Source organism: Podarcis vaucheri (assembly GCF_965113315.1).
Source record: "Podarcis vaucheri genome assembly, chromosome: 5".
NCBI classification, from domain to species: Eukaryota; Metazoa; Chordata; class Lepidosauria; order Squamata; family Lacertidae; genus Podarcis; species Podarcis vaucheri.
In genome coordinates this window covers 87316524-87329329 of record NC_138763.1, presented here as the reverse complement: position 1 = coordinate 87329329, position 12806 = coordinate 87316524, and the positions used below count along the sequence as shown (strand labels likewise).

General features: G+C 51.2%; 1 protein-coding gene across 1 annotated transcript; it reads right to left on the bottom strand.

Moving 5' to 3' along the window:
* Positions 1–3719: 3719 nt before the first annotated feature.
* Positions 3720–10837, bottom strand: ZNF503 (zinc finger protein 503). Its single transcript, XM_082225148.1, has 3 exons — positions 9771–10837; positions 7539–7995; positions 3720–6153 (listed from the first exon to the last, which is right to left on the bottom strand). Exons 2-3 carry the CDS (start codon positions 7905–7907, stop codon positions 4594–4596), a joined length of 1929 nt encoding a protein of 642 aa, XP_082081274.1. The 5' UTR covers positions 7908–7995; positions 9771–10837; the 3' UTR covers positions 3720–4593.
* Positions 10838–12806: the final 1969 nt, after the last annotated feature.

Here is a 12806-nt window from a genome sequence, read left to right as displayed (position 1 = left end):
TAGTCATGCTGTTAGGACTGCTACAGGAACCAGCGCACAGTTTACAGAGAAAGGCAAATTCTCTGCCCGAAGAGCTTAGAGAAGAAGCTAACCAATATCAAACCACCTTTTTCTCTCTCCGAGCGCACCCTAACTTTAGTTCACAAATGGCCGGATACACAGTTCCCTCCAAAGCTCCCTCTCTATTTTCGCGACATGTTTTGCTGGGCCATATAAATGCATTGCCGTCTCTGTGCACCTTTGCCATAGAAAGGTACAAAATAATGGTTTTAGGCGGATCTTTTTTAGATGGAAATGCAAATACAAAATATATACGGAAATAAATACAAAGAGGTAGGTCCGTGTTCTCCCCGCGCTCCACACCCAGAGAGAAGCCGAGAGACTTGAGCGTTTGTCTGATGCAGACGAGGGTGAGCTCTTGATTTGGGGAGGGCTAGGGGGCTGCCCTTCTGTTGCCTGTCCTCTTGAAGGCGGTTTTGACGTTGAAATTCTCCGACGGACGTCGCAGGGACTAGCGGCTTGCTATCAACTCCACAATACAGCCAGTTTAGCAAGACAGAAATGGGCTCGGGACCTTATCCGCATATTGCTTGTGTGTGAGTGTGTCAGCTCTGTCGCCCACTCGTCTCCTCCGCCCATTTATTGGCTTTTAATATTAAAAAAAAATAAAAATGTAGGCGACACTGGGCCAGAGCAAATGTTTGAACAGCTCAGGAAATTTATAAAAAGCGACTGAAAGTTTGAGTTATACAGGCTAGCGTGAACAGCGCCGGCAGAGTCGCTTGCACGAACTCCAGCCTCATCCACAACTCTGTTAAGCCGATTTACTTAGATTTAGACGCGATTAGGAGAGCCATTGACTTCAAAGACGCTGCATCGAGAAATTAACATTCTGTTTAATTGGCTTTAGCCAAGGTATTTGGGCTTAGCCGAGCTGTGAGAGACAGATCACTAACTTCCAGCTTTCTTGGCATTTTCACGCAGGCTTAGCAGACGCTGAGCCCAATGGCGCACAACGGGACAGACTGCTGAGTAAACACGCTCTAGGATCACACTCCGGAATCCTATATATGCCCATGCATTCTTTTAAGTACAATGGAGCCTATTGCCGGGTGAATGTGTATATATATTTATATTTATATTTATATAACGCAGCAATAACAAAGGAACCTCTCCGGGGGGAAGTTATTCTGCGCCAGCTCCACTGAAATGAATGGGGCGCCCTCAATCAGACAGTCTTTCCTGGCTCCCATTCATTTCAGTAAGGCTTGCGCAGGAGAACTTTCCGCCGGAGCGGGTCCTTTGTTGAGGGCAGGGCAGGCGCTTCTTTTGTAAGAAAGGTCACCTTTCATCTCATGCGCCCTTGTTTGCTTGACTGTTGCTGCTTTTAACTTAACGCTCCCTTTTAATTCTTCCAAGGCGGATTTTCCCCTCCCTGAAAATAGGAAATCGCCACACCAGGGAGATTTGGGTTCATTCCGTTTTCTAAAACCAAAACAAAGGCAAAACAAACCAAAACAAAACAAACCCCAGCCCCATTACACTACAAATAAATTGCAACACGCAAGGAACAGTTTGGGTTCCTCCATAGTTAGAGAAATCACTCGTTTCCAAATGTGCACGTACTTCTAGTTACTTGTACACATCTCTGGATCTCCTACTCCTGCGTTTGGTAATTGTTCTTGGCTTGAAAAAGACCTCCAGTTCCTTCCTTGCCTCCCATTACCAAAAGAGCCCAGTTAAAATTCCTTGGTGGTAAAATAAAACGAATAAATATTAGCAACAGCAAATGTCGAGAAAGAGGGAGATCGCCTTTGCCCGTCGGTGCGTCTGAAGGCACCGCGTAGATTCAAGTCACTGTCAACCCCCCCCTCCCCCGCAGCAGGAAAAACAGCCTGACGTTCTGCAGCGCCGGAAACTCCAACCACGGGGTCTCTCGTTTGCTACCCTCTGCACATTTACTGCTCCTAATCGCTTGGCATAAATGCCTGGGCAAGAACTGGGCATTTGCTGGCGTCGCTTCTTTGACATAGCTCCTCTCTCTCTTTTTCTCTCCCTCCTTTTTTTTTGGGGGGGGGGTGTTTACGGCGAAGCTAACTTCTAATTACTGGAGGCAATCTATGCGTTATGGGCGAAGGCATATTCAGAAGAACGCCTGCACAAACCAAAGAGGCTACCTAGAGGCCACCGCGTTATGAAGTTGCTTTTCCCCCTCCGCCGTAGCTGCCATTGGGCTGGTTTTCGGCCTATGTGGCTCTCGGCTCTCACCCCCTGCTGCTTAAAAAGAGATAAAGGGGATAAGACTTCACGCCTCCACACCACCCTCTTGGGGTGGAATAGCTGTTTCCAAACACTGACAGCCCATTTTTACTCACACAAAGTCCCCCCCGCTTTCCATAGCCAATGTCCTTAGGATCGCACCCTTGAACAGCCATCCTCTGGACCGCCTCTTGGATGAGAGCGCGCCTGGTTTGGCCACCCTCTCCACGGGAACTTGGGGGGTAAGAGGCAGCTGAATACAATACACTGTTTCCTTGTATGTGACAATTTAGTTTTTAGTTTTTAGACGCCCCTTAAATGGAAGCGAAGTCCGTCCCTTGCAGATCCGGAGGAGGTCTGCAGTCCTATGCAACCTTCCCCGAGAGTAAGTCCCATTGAACTCAATGCAGGAAGCGGGACCCTTCAGAGGCACAGGTAAACAGCGATGAGTGCAGACTGTTTTCTTAAGCTAAAAGCCCGTTTGTCGCCCTTTTGCTATCTATGCCGTCGAGGAAACGCGGAAAGAGTGGGTAGAGGAGCCAGATTCACAGCTGGGTTCCGGCGACGGAGCCCGGAGAAACCAAAATGCTTGCGTTTCAGACAACTGAAATCCATAAATAGTGCCCCCACCCCCAAAAAAACTAAACGGGGGTTTAGAAAGGGAAGGGAGAAGTCTGCGCCATTCCAGCTGAAGTCGACTGAATGGCGCTGATTTTTTTAACTGCCGCAAGCCAGTTGGGGAACAGACTGTTAGTTCGGAAAACCGAGAAAGAAATAACACGGACCCCTTTAGGAGGCTTGAGAAGCGACCTGAAACAGGGGTTCTTCCATAGAGAATTGTCCCAATCGCCGAATGGTGGATTGAGGTCTAAGTCGTAAAGGAAACAGTCCAGCGGGTGTTTCTCCTCCGCCAGCCCCACTGAAACGCAGGAGCATTACGCGCCTTTATGCAATTCCCCCGACTTCTACTGGGCTTCCACAGGAGAACTCCTCCTCGAATTGTGCCCGAAGTTTTCCTGGATATTCCCCTCCCCACCGCGCGCTCCATTTATTGGTTTAAACTTTTTGGTAAAGTCACAGAAAGTTACTACAGACGAGAAACTGCCATTCTCCTTCTTCCTCTTCCCAGCCACAGAGGTTCGCTTCCCCCCCTTGGTAAGCCTGGATAGCAGTTCCCTAGTTAGAATCAAAAGCCTTGCTTTTCCTTGGGAAGAAGCGGGGAGCGGTTTAAATTGACTCCTGGGTTTTCTAATTTAATTGCCAGTTGTGGTATAGCAGGGGGGAACTCTTAGGAACACGCTGTTCTGAGTTAGAAGAGGAAAAACGTTAGTTAACAAATAAAACTTTATATAATAATTCTTAAATTAAATCAACGCTTAGAGGTTTGTTAGTTTTTCTCCCCTAGTTACTTTCCGTCCACCGCACACTTAGGTGTATTTATAACAGACTCCAGAAGGTAATTGCAAAAGAAAAGTAAAACCTTTTTAATACATCAAATATACGGAATTTTAATCTTTTAAAGCGATACATTGTCTATTATTTTAAATACATGACGTCATCCTTGCTTCTGCCCCTTCTACAGGGTGGACTTAAAAATTAAAAAATAGTCCAGTGTTCCTTTTAAAGAACAAAAATAAGGCAAATGGAGGTTTTTGGAATCGTTGTTGGGTTTCCTTTCTTCCAGAATAAGTACAAAAAAATACCAATTCTCTTTCTGCGATGGCATACATCTTAAAAAATAAATGCAATTTGAAATTCGAGTCGACAAATTGCAAGTTAAGTGGTAAAGGGGTTTCCTGTTTGTTTGATTTTGATTTTTAAAAAGAGACATGCATTTAGGGTTTTTCCCCCCACCCACCCCCAATGAGACATTAAATAAGAAGGTACAATACAATCATAGCAATTTTAAAGTAACATTAAAGAGAAGACCTCTATTTTCGTTTTCGTTTTATTTATTTATATTCTACAACGGGTGTTTCCACTTTAATTTTTTCTCTTTTTTTCCTCCTTTAAGCCTATCGAGCTGAAGTTATGTAATGCACTTTTATTGATTCATTGTCCCGCTTGAAGCTAACATAAATAAATACAGTGCCCATGGATCCAGTCCTCAAGATGAACACTATCTTTATATATATATAAAAAAGTCAAATTTCAATTTTCTGTTCTTTTGTGGGATTTTTTAAAAGAAAGTTTTGAAGGGTTGCTTTGTGTTCTTCTCCCCGTCTCTCCCCCGCCCAACGAGAACCGTTGCTTGAAATTCCTCGCGCCCCACCCCACACCCTTTCGACCACCAAAACAAAAACAAAAAAAATTCAAAAGAAGCCCCCAAAAAACTCACTGATATCCCAAAGCGGACGCTGTCGTCAGTCTTTGCCCATAGAGTGCGTAAGGGGAGTAATACGGTCCCGTGGCCGCCGGGACAGGCACGGGGGCTCCCGGGGTGGGCAAGGGACTCTTTGAATAAGGGTGGTAGCGGCTGCTGAGTCCCAAGGCGTGGTGCGGGCTGCGCAAAGCCAGGGTGCCGGGGCTCCCGGGGGCAACGGTGGTGGGGATGTGCATGTGGCAAGCCATGGCCGCTGCCGCCGCGCTGGCTAAGGAGGTGGAGCTCGGGTAGCTGGACAGCAGCTTGTCCGTGCCCGGGAAGGCCGTGTGAGTCCGCAAGTGGCTGAGCAGCTCTTCCGAGGTGGCGAAGCGCTTGTCGCACGGTCCGTTGGCCGACACCCAGTTGCAGATGTGCGGCTGGGGGTCGTTGGGGAGCATGAAGCCGTAAGGGTACAAGGGGTGGCCGGCCAGCGAGGGCGGCGTGGCTCCGCTCAGCGACGAGTGCACCGTGTGCAGCGGGTGCGTCGGGTACATCAGCGGGTAGCCGGACTTGAGCGCCTGGTCGTGTGCGCACGAAGCGCTGGCGGCGCCGGCCAAGTGGCTGGCGCAGTGGTAGCTCAGGCAATAGGGGTCTCGGCATAGGCTGGCCGTCATCACCGACGGTGGGGACGCGCCGGCCAGCGGGCTGGAGCCCGCCGCTTTGCTGCAGCCCAGACTACCGGCCAGCTGCAGGCTGCCGGACTTGGTGGGGTCGAGCGCCACGCCGTGCGGCAGGAACTGCGGCGGGTAGCCCGCGTACGCGCCAGCGAGGGAGCCCGGGTAGCTCATGCCGGCCGGCGGCAGCGGAAACACCGTCTGGCCGGGCTTGTAGGGAGACACCGGGGCCACCAGGCCCGAACTCAGCACCGCCGCGGCCGACGACGAGGACGTGACCGTGTTGCTGCCGCCGCAGGAGGACGAGTCCGACGACGCGGACGACGAGGAGGAGGACGACGACGACGACGCCAGGAGGCCCTTGGCGCTCTCGTGGGCCGCTTGGCTCAGCTCCGCCGTAATCCCGCCACAGCCTGAGCCCAGCCGGCCGTGGCCCCCGGACGGCTCCGAGCCCCCCTTGGCGCCGCAGCCGTCGGAAGAGTCCTTCTTGTCCGCGTCGCCGCCCTTGCCGTCGGCGCCGGGCAGCAGGCCGGGCGAGCAGGCCGAGGCGCTGGACGTGGGGCTGCCTGTCCTTGGCGTGAACGGCTGGCAGGTGGCGCTCGGCACACGGAAGCCCGACTTCTCGCTGCCGCCGCCGCCGCCGCCGCCGCCGCCCGAGCCTCCCCCCGAGGCGGCCGCCGAGCCCCCGACGCCCGCCGACGCCTCTTTCTTGTCCGCGCCGGGCTTGGAGTAAGGCTTGAAGCTGGACTTGTCCTCTACGCCGATGTCGCTGAGCTTCAGCGGGCCCGACTTGGAAGAGTCCTTGTCACTGCCGTTCGACGTGACAGACGAAAGCTTGGACGACGGCGACGGGTCGGGCTTGCCGATCTGCGAGCAAGTCTGAGCCAGGAGAGCTAGCGGACTCTTCTTCGCATCTAACTGCAGAAGGCCAGGGGTGGGGGCGAGGGGAGAAAGAGGGAGAAACGCAAACGTTTAGTATGGGGGTCTTGCTGGGAGGTGGGGTGAGGGGAGAGAGATAAAAGGCGGAGGAAACAAAAAAAGTTGCAAAAGTATCCGGAAGCCCCTGGCAATTACCGAGAGGCGCAATCAGCAGCCCGGACACTTTTTCTGGGCTTACACAAGCATGCTTTCTTTGTTTTATCAAGGCAAATTACTTTATAATTACATAGTACTTATGGCAATACTTTTGCATTTTTTAAAAATGTGAAAGTCTTCGGCGTCTTTATGAGGAAGCAGACTCGCTTTCCGGCTGGTCACCCGGGAGTAACTTTGCCCCCCGCTTCCCCACAGTCCTTCCCCCAACGCTGCAACCCCCTCCCCGCGCCGTTGTTGGTAAGAAGTCAAGCTTTTTCGCTCTCCCCAAGCAACGCTTGCCCAGCTGAGTGGATCCCTCAGTGATACTATTTATAAACAGATCCCAAGTCAAAGAGATTCAAGCCGTTTCGGTGAAATAGCCAAGAAATCCTATTCCTTCCGTACATTCCGCTTTCCACCCGCTTCCCTTTGCCGCCGCCCCACTGCAGTGCTTCTCAGTATCACCCCACAACGTTATCATCCCGAAGATCTGATCTGCTTCCCTTGCAATTCTCCTCCCAACCTACAAGTCACGCCAACATGTTTTGTTCCCCCCCCCTTTTTTTCACACACACACACAAATAAATGATCGGTAAACTGCTTCTTTCAAACTGCAGCGCGTTGTGAACCAGCGAAATGCTCGCTAGATCTACATTACAGACGCTTTTTGCTCCAAAGATAAGGCACACGAAATGAAGCGGGGAGACGAGGGCAGTTGAGGTGGGGGGGGGGCATGAGACAGGAGCCGAGAGTGGGCGCGACTCTGCATTACACTGCACGTTCCGCTGGAGAAAAGTGGAGCCCAATAACTGCAGCAGATTCACCTTTATGGGGGAGGCCACCAAAGCAATGGGCACATAACCATTACGAGGGTTGTTTAAATTTGCAAACCTCTCAGAACTGGGGAGCACTTTTCTAGGAGCATGCAACCTCCATTAAACATGAAGCGGGGCTTACTTCCGAGTAAACGCGCGCAGAATTCCGCTGCCCGGACACGGGGGAAGCCCGCGGTTGGAGTGGGGGCTGGGCTGGTGCGCCGGTTGGAAATCGGAAAGCGCCTTTTTACAAAGGATTCCCGTCCGGGAAGGTGGTCAGTCTCTCGCGGTGCTCCTCTGTCTCTCTCTGTCTCTCTCTTTCTTTCTCTCTCTCTCTCTCTCTCTCTCTCACACACACACACACTCGCTCACTCAACACAGGCACCCATCCGCCCAAGATCGCGGCGCCCTTACCTCGATGGGGCTGACTGGGGTGGAAGGCAAAGGCTGAAGGTATTCGGGGTGCAAAATGTGTCCAGTCCGTGCCGTAAGCATTTTCAGGACTTTGATGGGGAGTCGGTTCGCCTGGCGCAAAGGGTCCGAGGGTGGGACAGAGTGGAAGAAAGGTTTGCTGCTGTTGCTGCAGTTGCCGCCGCTGGTAGAAATCCCAGTGTGTCCGCTTTGCCAGGGAAGATCAGAGCCGGAGCTGCTGCTGTTGCTGTTGCTGCTTCCGAGATCTCTCGCGCCTCCTCCTCCCGCCGCCGCCGCTGCTCCACCACCACCTCCTCCTCCTCCTCCGTGCTGACTACTTCTTACGGCAGAAAGCAAGGGGGATGTAATCATGACCCAAAGCCTCGCATGAAAACTGGCGGGGTGGGGGGGCGCCCGGCGCGCGGATCAGGAGCCCCAGCAGGGCGTCTGCTTCCAATCTCTACGGGAAGGAGGGATCACACATAGGTGCGCGCACTTTATTTAATTTAAAAAATAATAATGGAAGACTCGTCCAAAATAATAATAATAATAATATTTTTAAAAAAGAAAGTCCTTTGATGGAGGGGTGCGTGAGAATTCAAAACGGAGGAATGCTACAAAACAGAAATAATCCTCGTGTGTGTTTTTTTGCTGCTGCTGCTGCTGCTGACGACGGGGGTGGAGAGGTATGGGGGGAAATCTGGAGCTCTGCTTCCCCCTGTCTGTCCCAGTCCCTCTTCTTTCCCTGGGCTGCTTGGCTGGCTGGCTGGCTGGCTGCGGGCTCTTCCCCGGCCGGCCGCCTCCTTTTTTTTCCTCCGCCTCCCTGTTCAGCTGCGATGCGAGCCGCTGCCCATCCAGCGTCGGATCTGGCAGAGGAACTCACTTCAAAAGCAGCTGAATTAGTCGGAGATTAAAGCCTTTGCCGCCTTCCAATCAAATGGGACCCCGAGGTGATTGGAGGGTCAAGGGGATGTGACGTCACCTTCCCTCTTCAGGGGCTTTTCCACCACTCGCCCCCCCTCCTCCGCGATCGCTTTTCTTTGGCTTTTTTTTTCTAATGGTCTCTTTCTTCCTTCCTCCCCTTCGCCTTCCCCGCCTCTCTTGTTTTTGCTCCTGAGGACAGGATGGATGGGCATCAATTTTGTGTTTCACGTAAGCCACTCGCTATTGATTTTCTCACTCGCTCCCCTCCAGTATTTCCTCCGCACCGCGCTAGATCTATTTTTTTCTTTTGGGGGGGAGGGGTAAGAGGCTTGTAAATACCTCTAGAAAAACGACAAGGTGGTCAAGTTCCCGAGGTAGGTTTGCGCAATTGCGCGCTTTGTGCCGTGCCTTAGAGGCCTCCGCAGTGCGCTCGCCTTCCGTAAAAAAAAAAGGCAGGGAAATTATTCTTAGGGTCCCCCCACTACGCCCACCCCACACTGATCCCCTCTTATTAATGACGGCGCACTTCCCATGGCCCCCCTTCTTCCGCACACCGGAATATTATTTCGTGGGTTTCTTTCCTTTTTCTAAATCTTTGCCCATCGCGCAGCATTTTTGTTCTTTTTCTGGAGCGCGAAACTAAAGAACTAATAGGCTTCTTGCCTCCTGAAGTACGAGTCAAAAACCGCCCAATCGGGTCTTCGGTGACTCTTGGAGGCTCTGGACGGAGATTGGGAGAGGCGAGCGTCACATGCTCGCAACACTCCGCCCTTCCTTAAGCCGCTCTCGTCTCCCTTTCTCCCCGCTTTTTTGGGGTGGGGAGCCTCCCTCCCTCCCTCCCTCCCCCCCCTCTCTCTCTCTCTCTCTCTTCCCCTTCATCAGTTGTCAATGCTCCCCAACCGCAATCAATCAGTTATTTGTCAGCCCCTGTCAATCCTCCCTTGATTTATGTCAGGTTTTGTTGCTGATTACAAGCCTAGTGCGACTTGAAGGAAGGAAGAGAGGGAGAGGGGAGCAAGGAGAGACAGGCAGACAGGCAGACGAGCTCCCTGGAAAAAAGAGCCATTCAATTTAAAGAGTAAATCGCTCTCCGAGTAAATGCAATTTGTATGCCAACAAAACAAGGAGCGACTCTCACTTCTCTTTTGGCGGACGCACCTTGGGGAGAAAGAGCCGAGTGACCGGGCAGATTTTTTTTCCCCCACGGCGATCGCTGCGTCACTATTATTGTTGTTGTTGTTTCATATTTTCACTTGACTAATCAAGATTGCAACCCTGGGACTCAGTCCCCTTGAACTCAGGGGCACTTACCTCCTAGTAAACACGAACAGGATGAGGCCGTCACGTTGCAGAGGCAATCCACTCGCCCTGGCGCGAGTCCCCTTTGAAGTCTCTACTGGACTCCGTGGGGCTTACTTTGGAGTAAGCGCGCTCGCCAAACGACTTCGGCCCCGACCCGGCGCGCACTTACTTGGGAGTAAGCCTTGCGGAACTGTGCGGGGTTTACTTCCGAGTAAACGTACCGAGCTCAGGTTGTGGAGAGGTGACTTTGACTGACCCTGGTGGCGCGGGAGGGAGGGAGATGCGAGTTGGTGCCGGATTTGGAGGCGGGAGAGAGAGAGAGAGAGAGAGAGAGAGAGAGAGAGGAGGCAGGCGCATTATTGAAATTTTATCGCCAATCCGTCTCTCAATCGGCTGGCACGGCGGAATGTTTAAAATGAGATTAAGATTGACATCTTGAGCAGCCCGCGGAATGCCAATACTGACAAGAGCTCGCAGGGAGAAGGAGAAGAAGACGAAGGAGCCAGGGGCGGGGGAAGAGAGGCGGAAAGGCCCGGGATCAAAGGCTCGGCGGAGGCGATTCATTGCAGCCTTCGAAGTATTTGTCCACAATTACTGGATTCACCACTCTCACACACCCCGCTAACCCCTCACGTTTTGCCCCCGCGCTGCCCTATTGATCTACCACGTGGTTCCGTGAGCGGTGTGTGTATCTCGACACCTTGCTCGCACCAAGAAGATTTCTTAAAACAGAAATAATAATCGGCGCAGGTCCAGCGGGGAAGTTCTCCTGCGGCAAAAAACCCCACACACCCTAGCGAAACAAATAGCCAAGAGCCGTTCATTTGCAACAGAGTCCAACCAGCGCGATCCCCCCGCGCGCTTACTTCGGAGTAAAACGTTAGTCTGGTTGGGCTGCAAAACCAGACGTTTGGGGAGACGTCAGTTGCGCGCTTGTAGGCAAAGCAGCGCTTCTTTCTTGGCCGTTTTACCCTCAGCTAGCTTTAAGGATGATGCCCAGGCGACTGAACATCAAAAGAGTCTCCCACTTTCGCTCTGTCTTCAAAGATTTCTTGTCGACTATTTCCTCGTGCTTTTTTCCAGTATGCAGTAAAATCATCATAGCTGCTCTGATTTTATTCTCAAACTTCCTCATTTACTGTCCTTCGAAGGAATAATGTAAATAAGTATGTATCTCCACAGGCCCCAAATAAAAAGATCGAAAGAGAAATGTGTCTCCTTTTGTTTCCGGATCTGCCCGGGTGGCCTTGCGCACATTGCAACGATAGGGAAAAAAGGTCAGTGGGAGATATAAAACACGTTTGACAAGGGAAGAACAAGGCAGGGGGGCTTTCAGGGGTCGCGGCCAATTTCTGAGCTGGAATCCTCCTTAGATTCAGAGGCCGAGGCCGGAAAGGCGCCCTTCCCTTGGCTCACTTGCCAGGGCGGGCTGGCAGCCAAGAAAGCAAGCTTGGAGTATTTTGGGGAGGTATCATCAGGGATCCAGCGCCTTCACCCAGGAATCTTCCCCCTTTCCGATTTCTGTTCGAACTTGCCAGTCTTGTGTGTTTTCCTTTTCAAAATTGAAATAATAATAATAACAACAATAATAATACAGTGCATATCTTATTGTTGCTCAAGCTCTTCATATGCCTTGTCTCAACTACCGCTACAACAGCACTGACTTACTACTATTCCCAAAATTTCAGATGGGCTTACCAAAGACCACCTATAGGATTCTGGGCAAGGACCACTATGGAATCTAGGGCTATCCGCGTATACTTGGAAGTAAGCCGACTTTGCTCAACACTTCCAAATAAGTGTTCCTAAGATCTCAGGCTCCTTTGGGGCACAGGGAGTTCCTACTGGGAGCCTGCTTTCAATGTGGCTTGCGCAGGAATTCCCAGGGAATTGCGCTCAGGATCCCCGCCTCCCCAGGTTTAAAAAGAAAAAAACCAACAACAACACGGGTATTTCCCCCTCTGGGTGTGTCCGGGAGTGAAATATTCGAGAACGACCTCGTTCGTACTCATTGTCCACTATTGAAATCAGTAGTCTGATCTCTTGGGAGACGTAAAGTGCTGCAGGGAGGGGGAACTTAGATGCCTTTGAAAAGGATAGGCAGATATAATAACAACACGATCTAGAAAAACGTAAGGAGTCAGGGCAAGAGTCCATCACTTGATCCCAAGGACACCCTCCCTCCGTGGATATTTCCATTTTTGGATCGCGTGGAAATGCCTTGAAAATGAGTCCTAGGGGGTGCCCCCAGCCCCCACACGCCCTGTCCTTTCTTTTGTTGTCGAGACCAATTGATAAATGGATGGAGAGCAGTAAAATTGAGAAAGGAAGGGAAGAAAGGGAAGCAGAAAGCCCCGTCCAACCGCTTCTTCATGTGTGTTCATTTGCATTAAAGTGCTTGGAACAGCTGTTTTCCTTACAAAACCGGAGAGACTTCTATCTGTTTTCTCGTTGTTATTTGTCCGGCCTCCCAGGGTGAAAAGACTAAAAGATTAATTGTCTTAAGGTAGAGTTAGATGTGGGAAAGGGTTTTTTTTCCTCCCCTCTCTCCTCCCCCTCGGGAGCTGGGAGTGGAGGTGGGGGTCGGGAAAAGGGGCCTTGTTACAGTTCTAAACCGGGGGAATCAAAGGTGATTCTCCGGACATGTGTAAAACAAGCGGCGTATTGACACGTGTGTGTGTGTGTGTGTGTGTGTGAGAGAGAGAGAGAGAGAGAGAGAGAGAGAGAGAGAGAGAGAGAGAATATCGGTAGGCTGCCTTGGATTTGCAGGGAGGACGATTCACAGCTCCGCGAGGACAATTAATAACTTCAGAAGGGCAGAGAGCCTTTGATGTGCGATTTCAAACCACACCCCGGTCTGCAAAAGCCAGTTTGTTGCTGATGTTGTTCTTGTTTTTTTAAAAAAAGATTGCGTAAATAAATAAATAAATAAATTTAAAGCATAAGCTCCGGAAGGGTCAATCTCAGATCCTTAAATTCTGCTCCTCCTCACAGGACCGCATCCAAGACGGCTTTCAAAATTAATAAAAATAAAAAAGAATCCTG

Coding starts and splice junctions, on each gene's coding strand:
- ZNF503 (XM_082225148.1), bottom strand. CDS start 7,907: ATGATTACATCCCCCTTGCTTTCTGCCGTAAGAAGTAGTCAGCACGGA. Junction 6,154..7,538: donor CCCCAGTCAGCCCCATCGAG/GTAAGGGCGCCG, acceptor GGCCTTCTGCAG/TTAGATGCGAAGAAGAGTCC.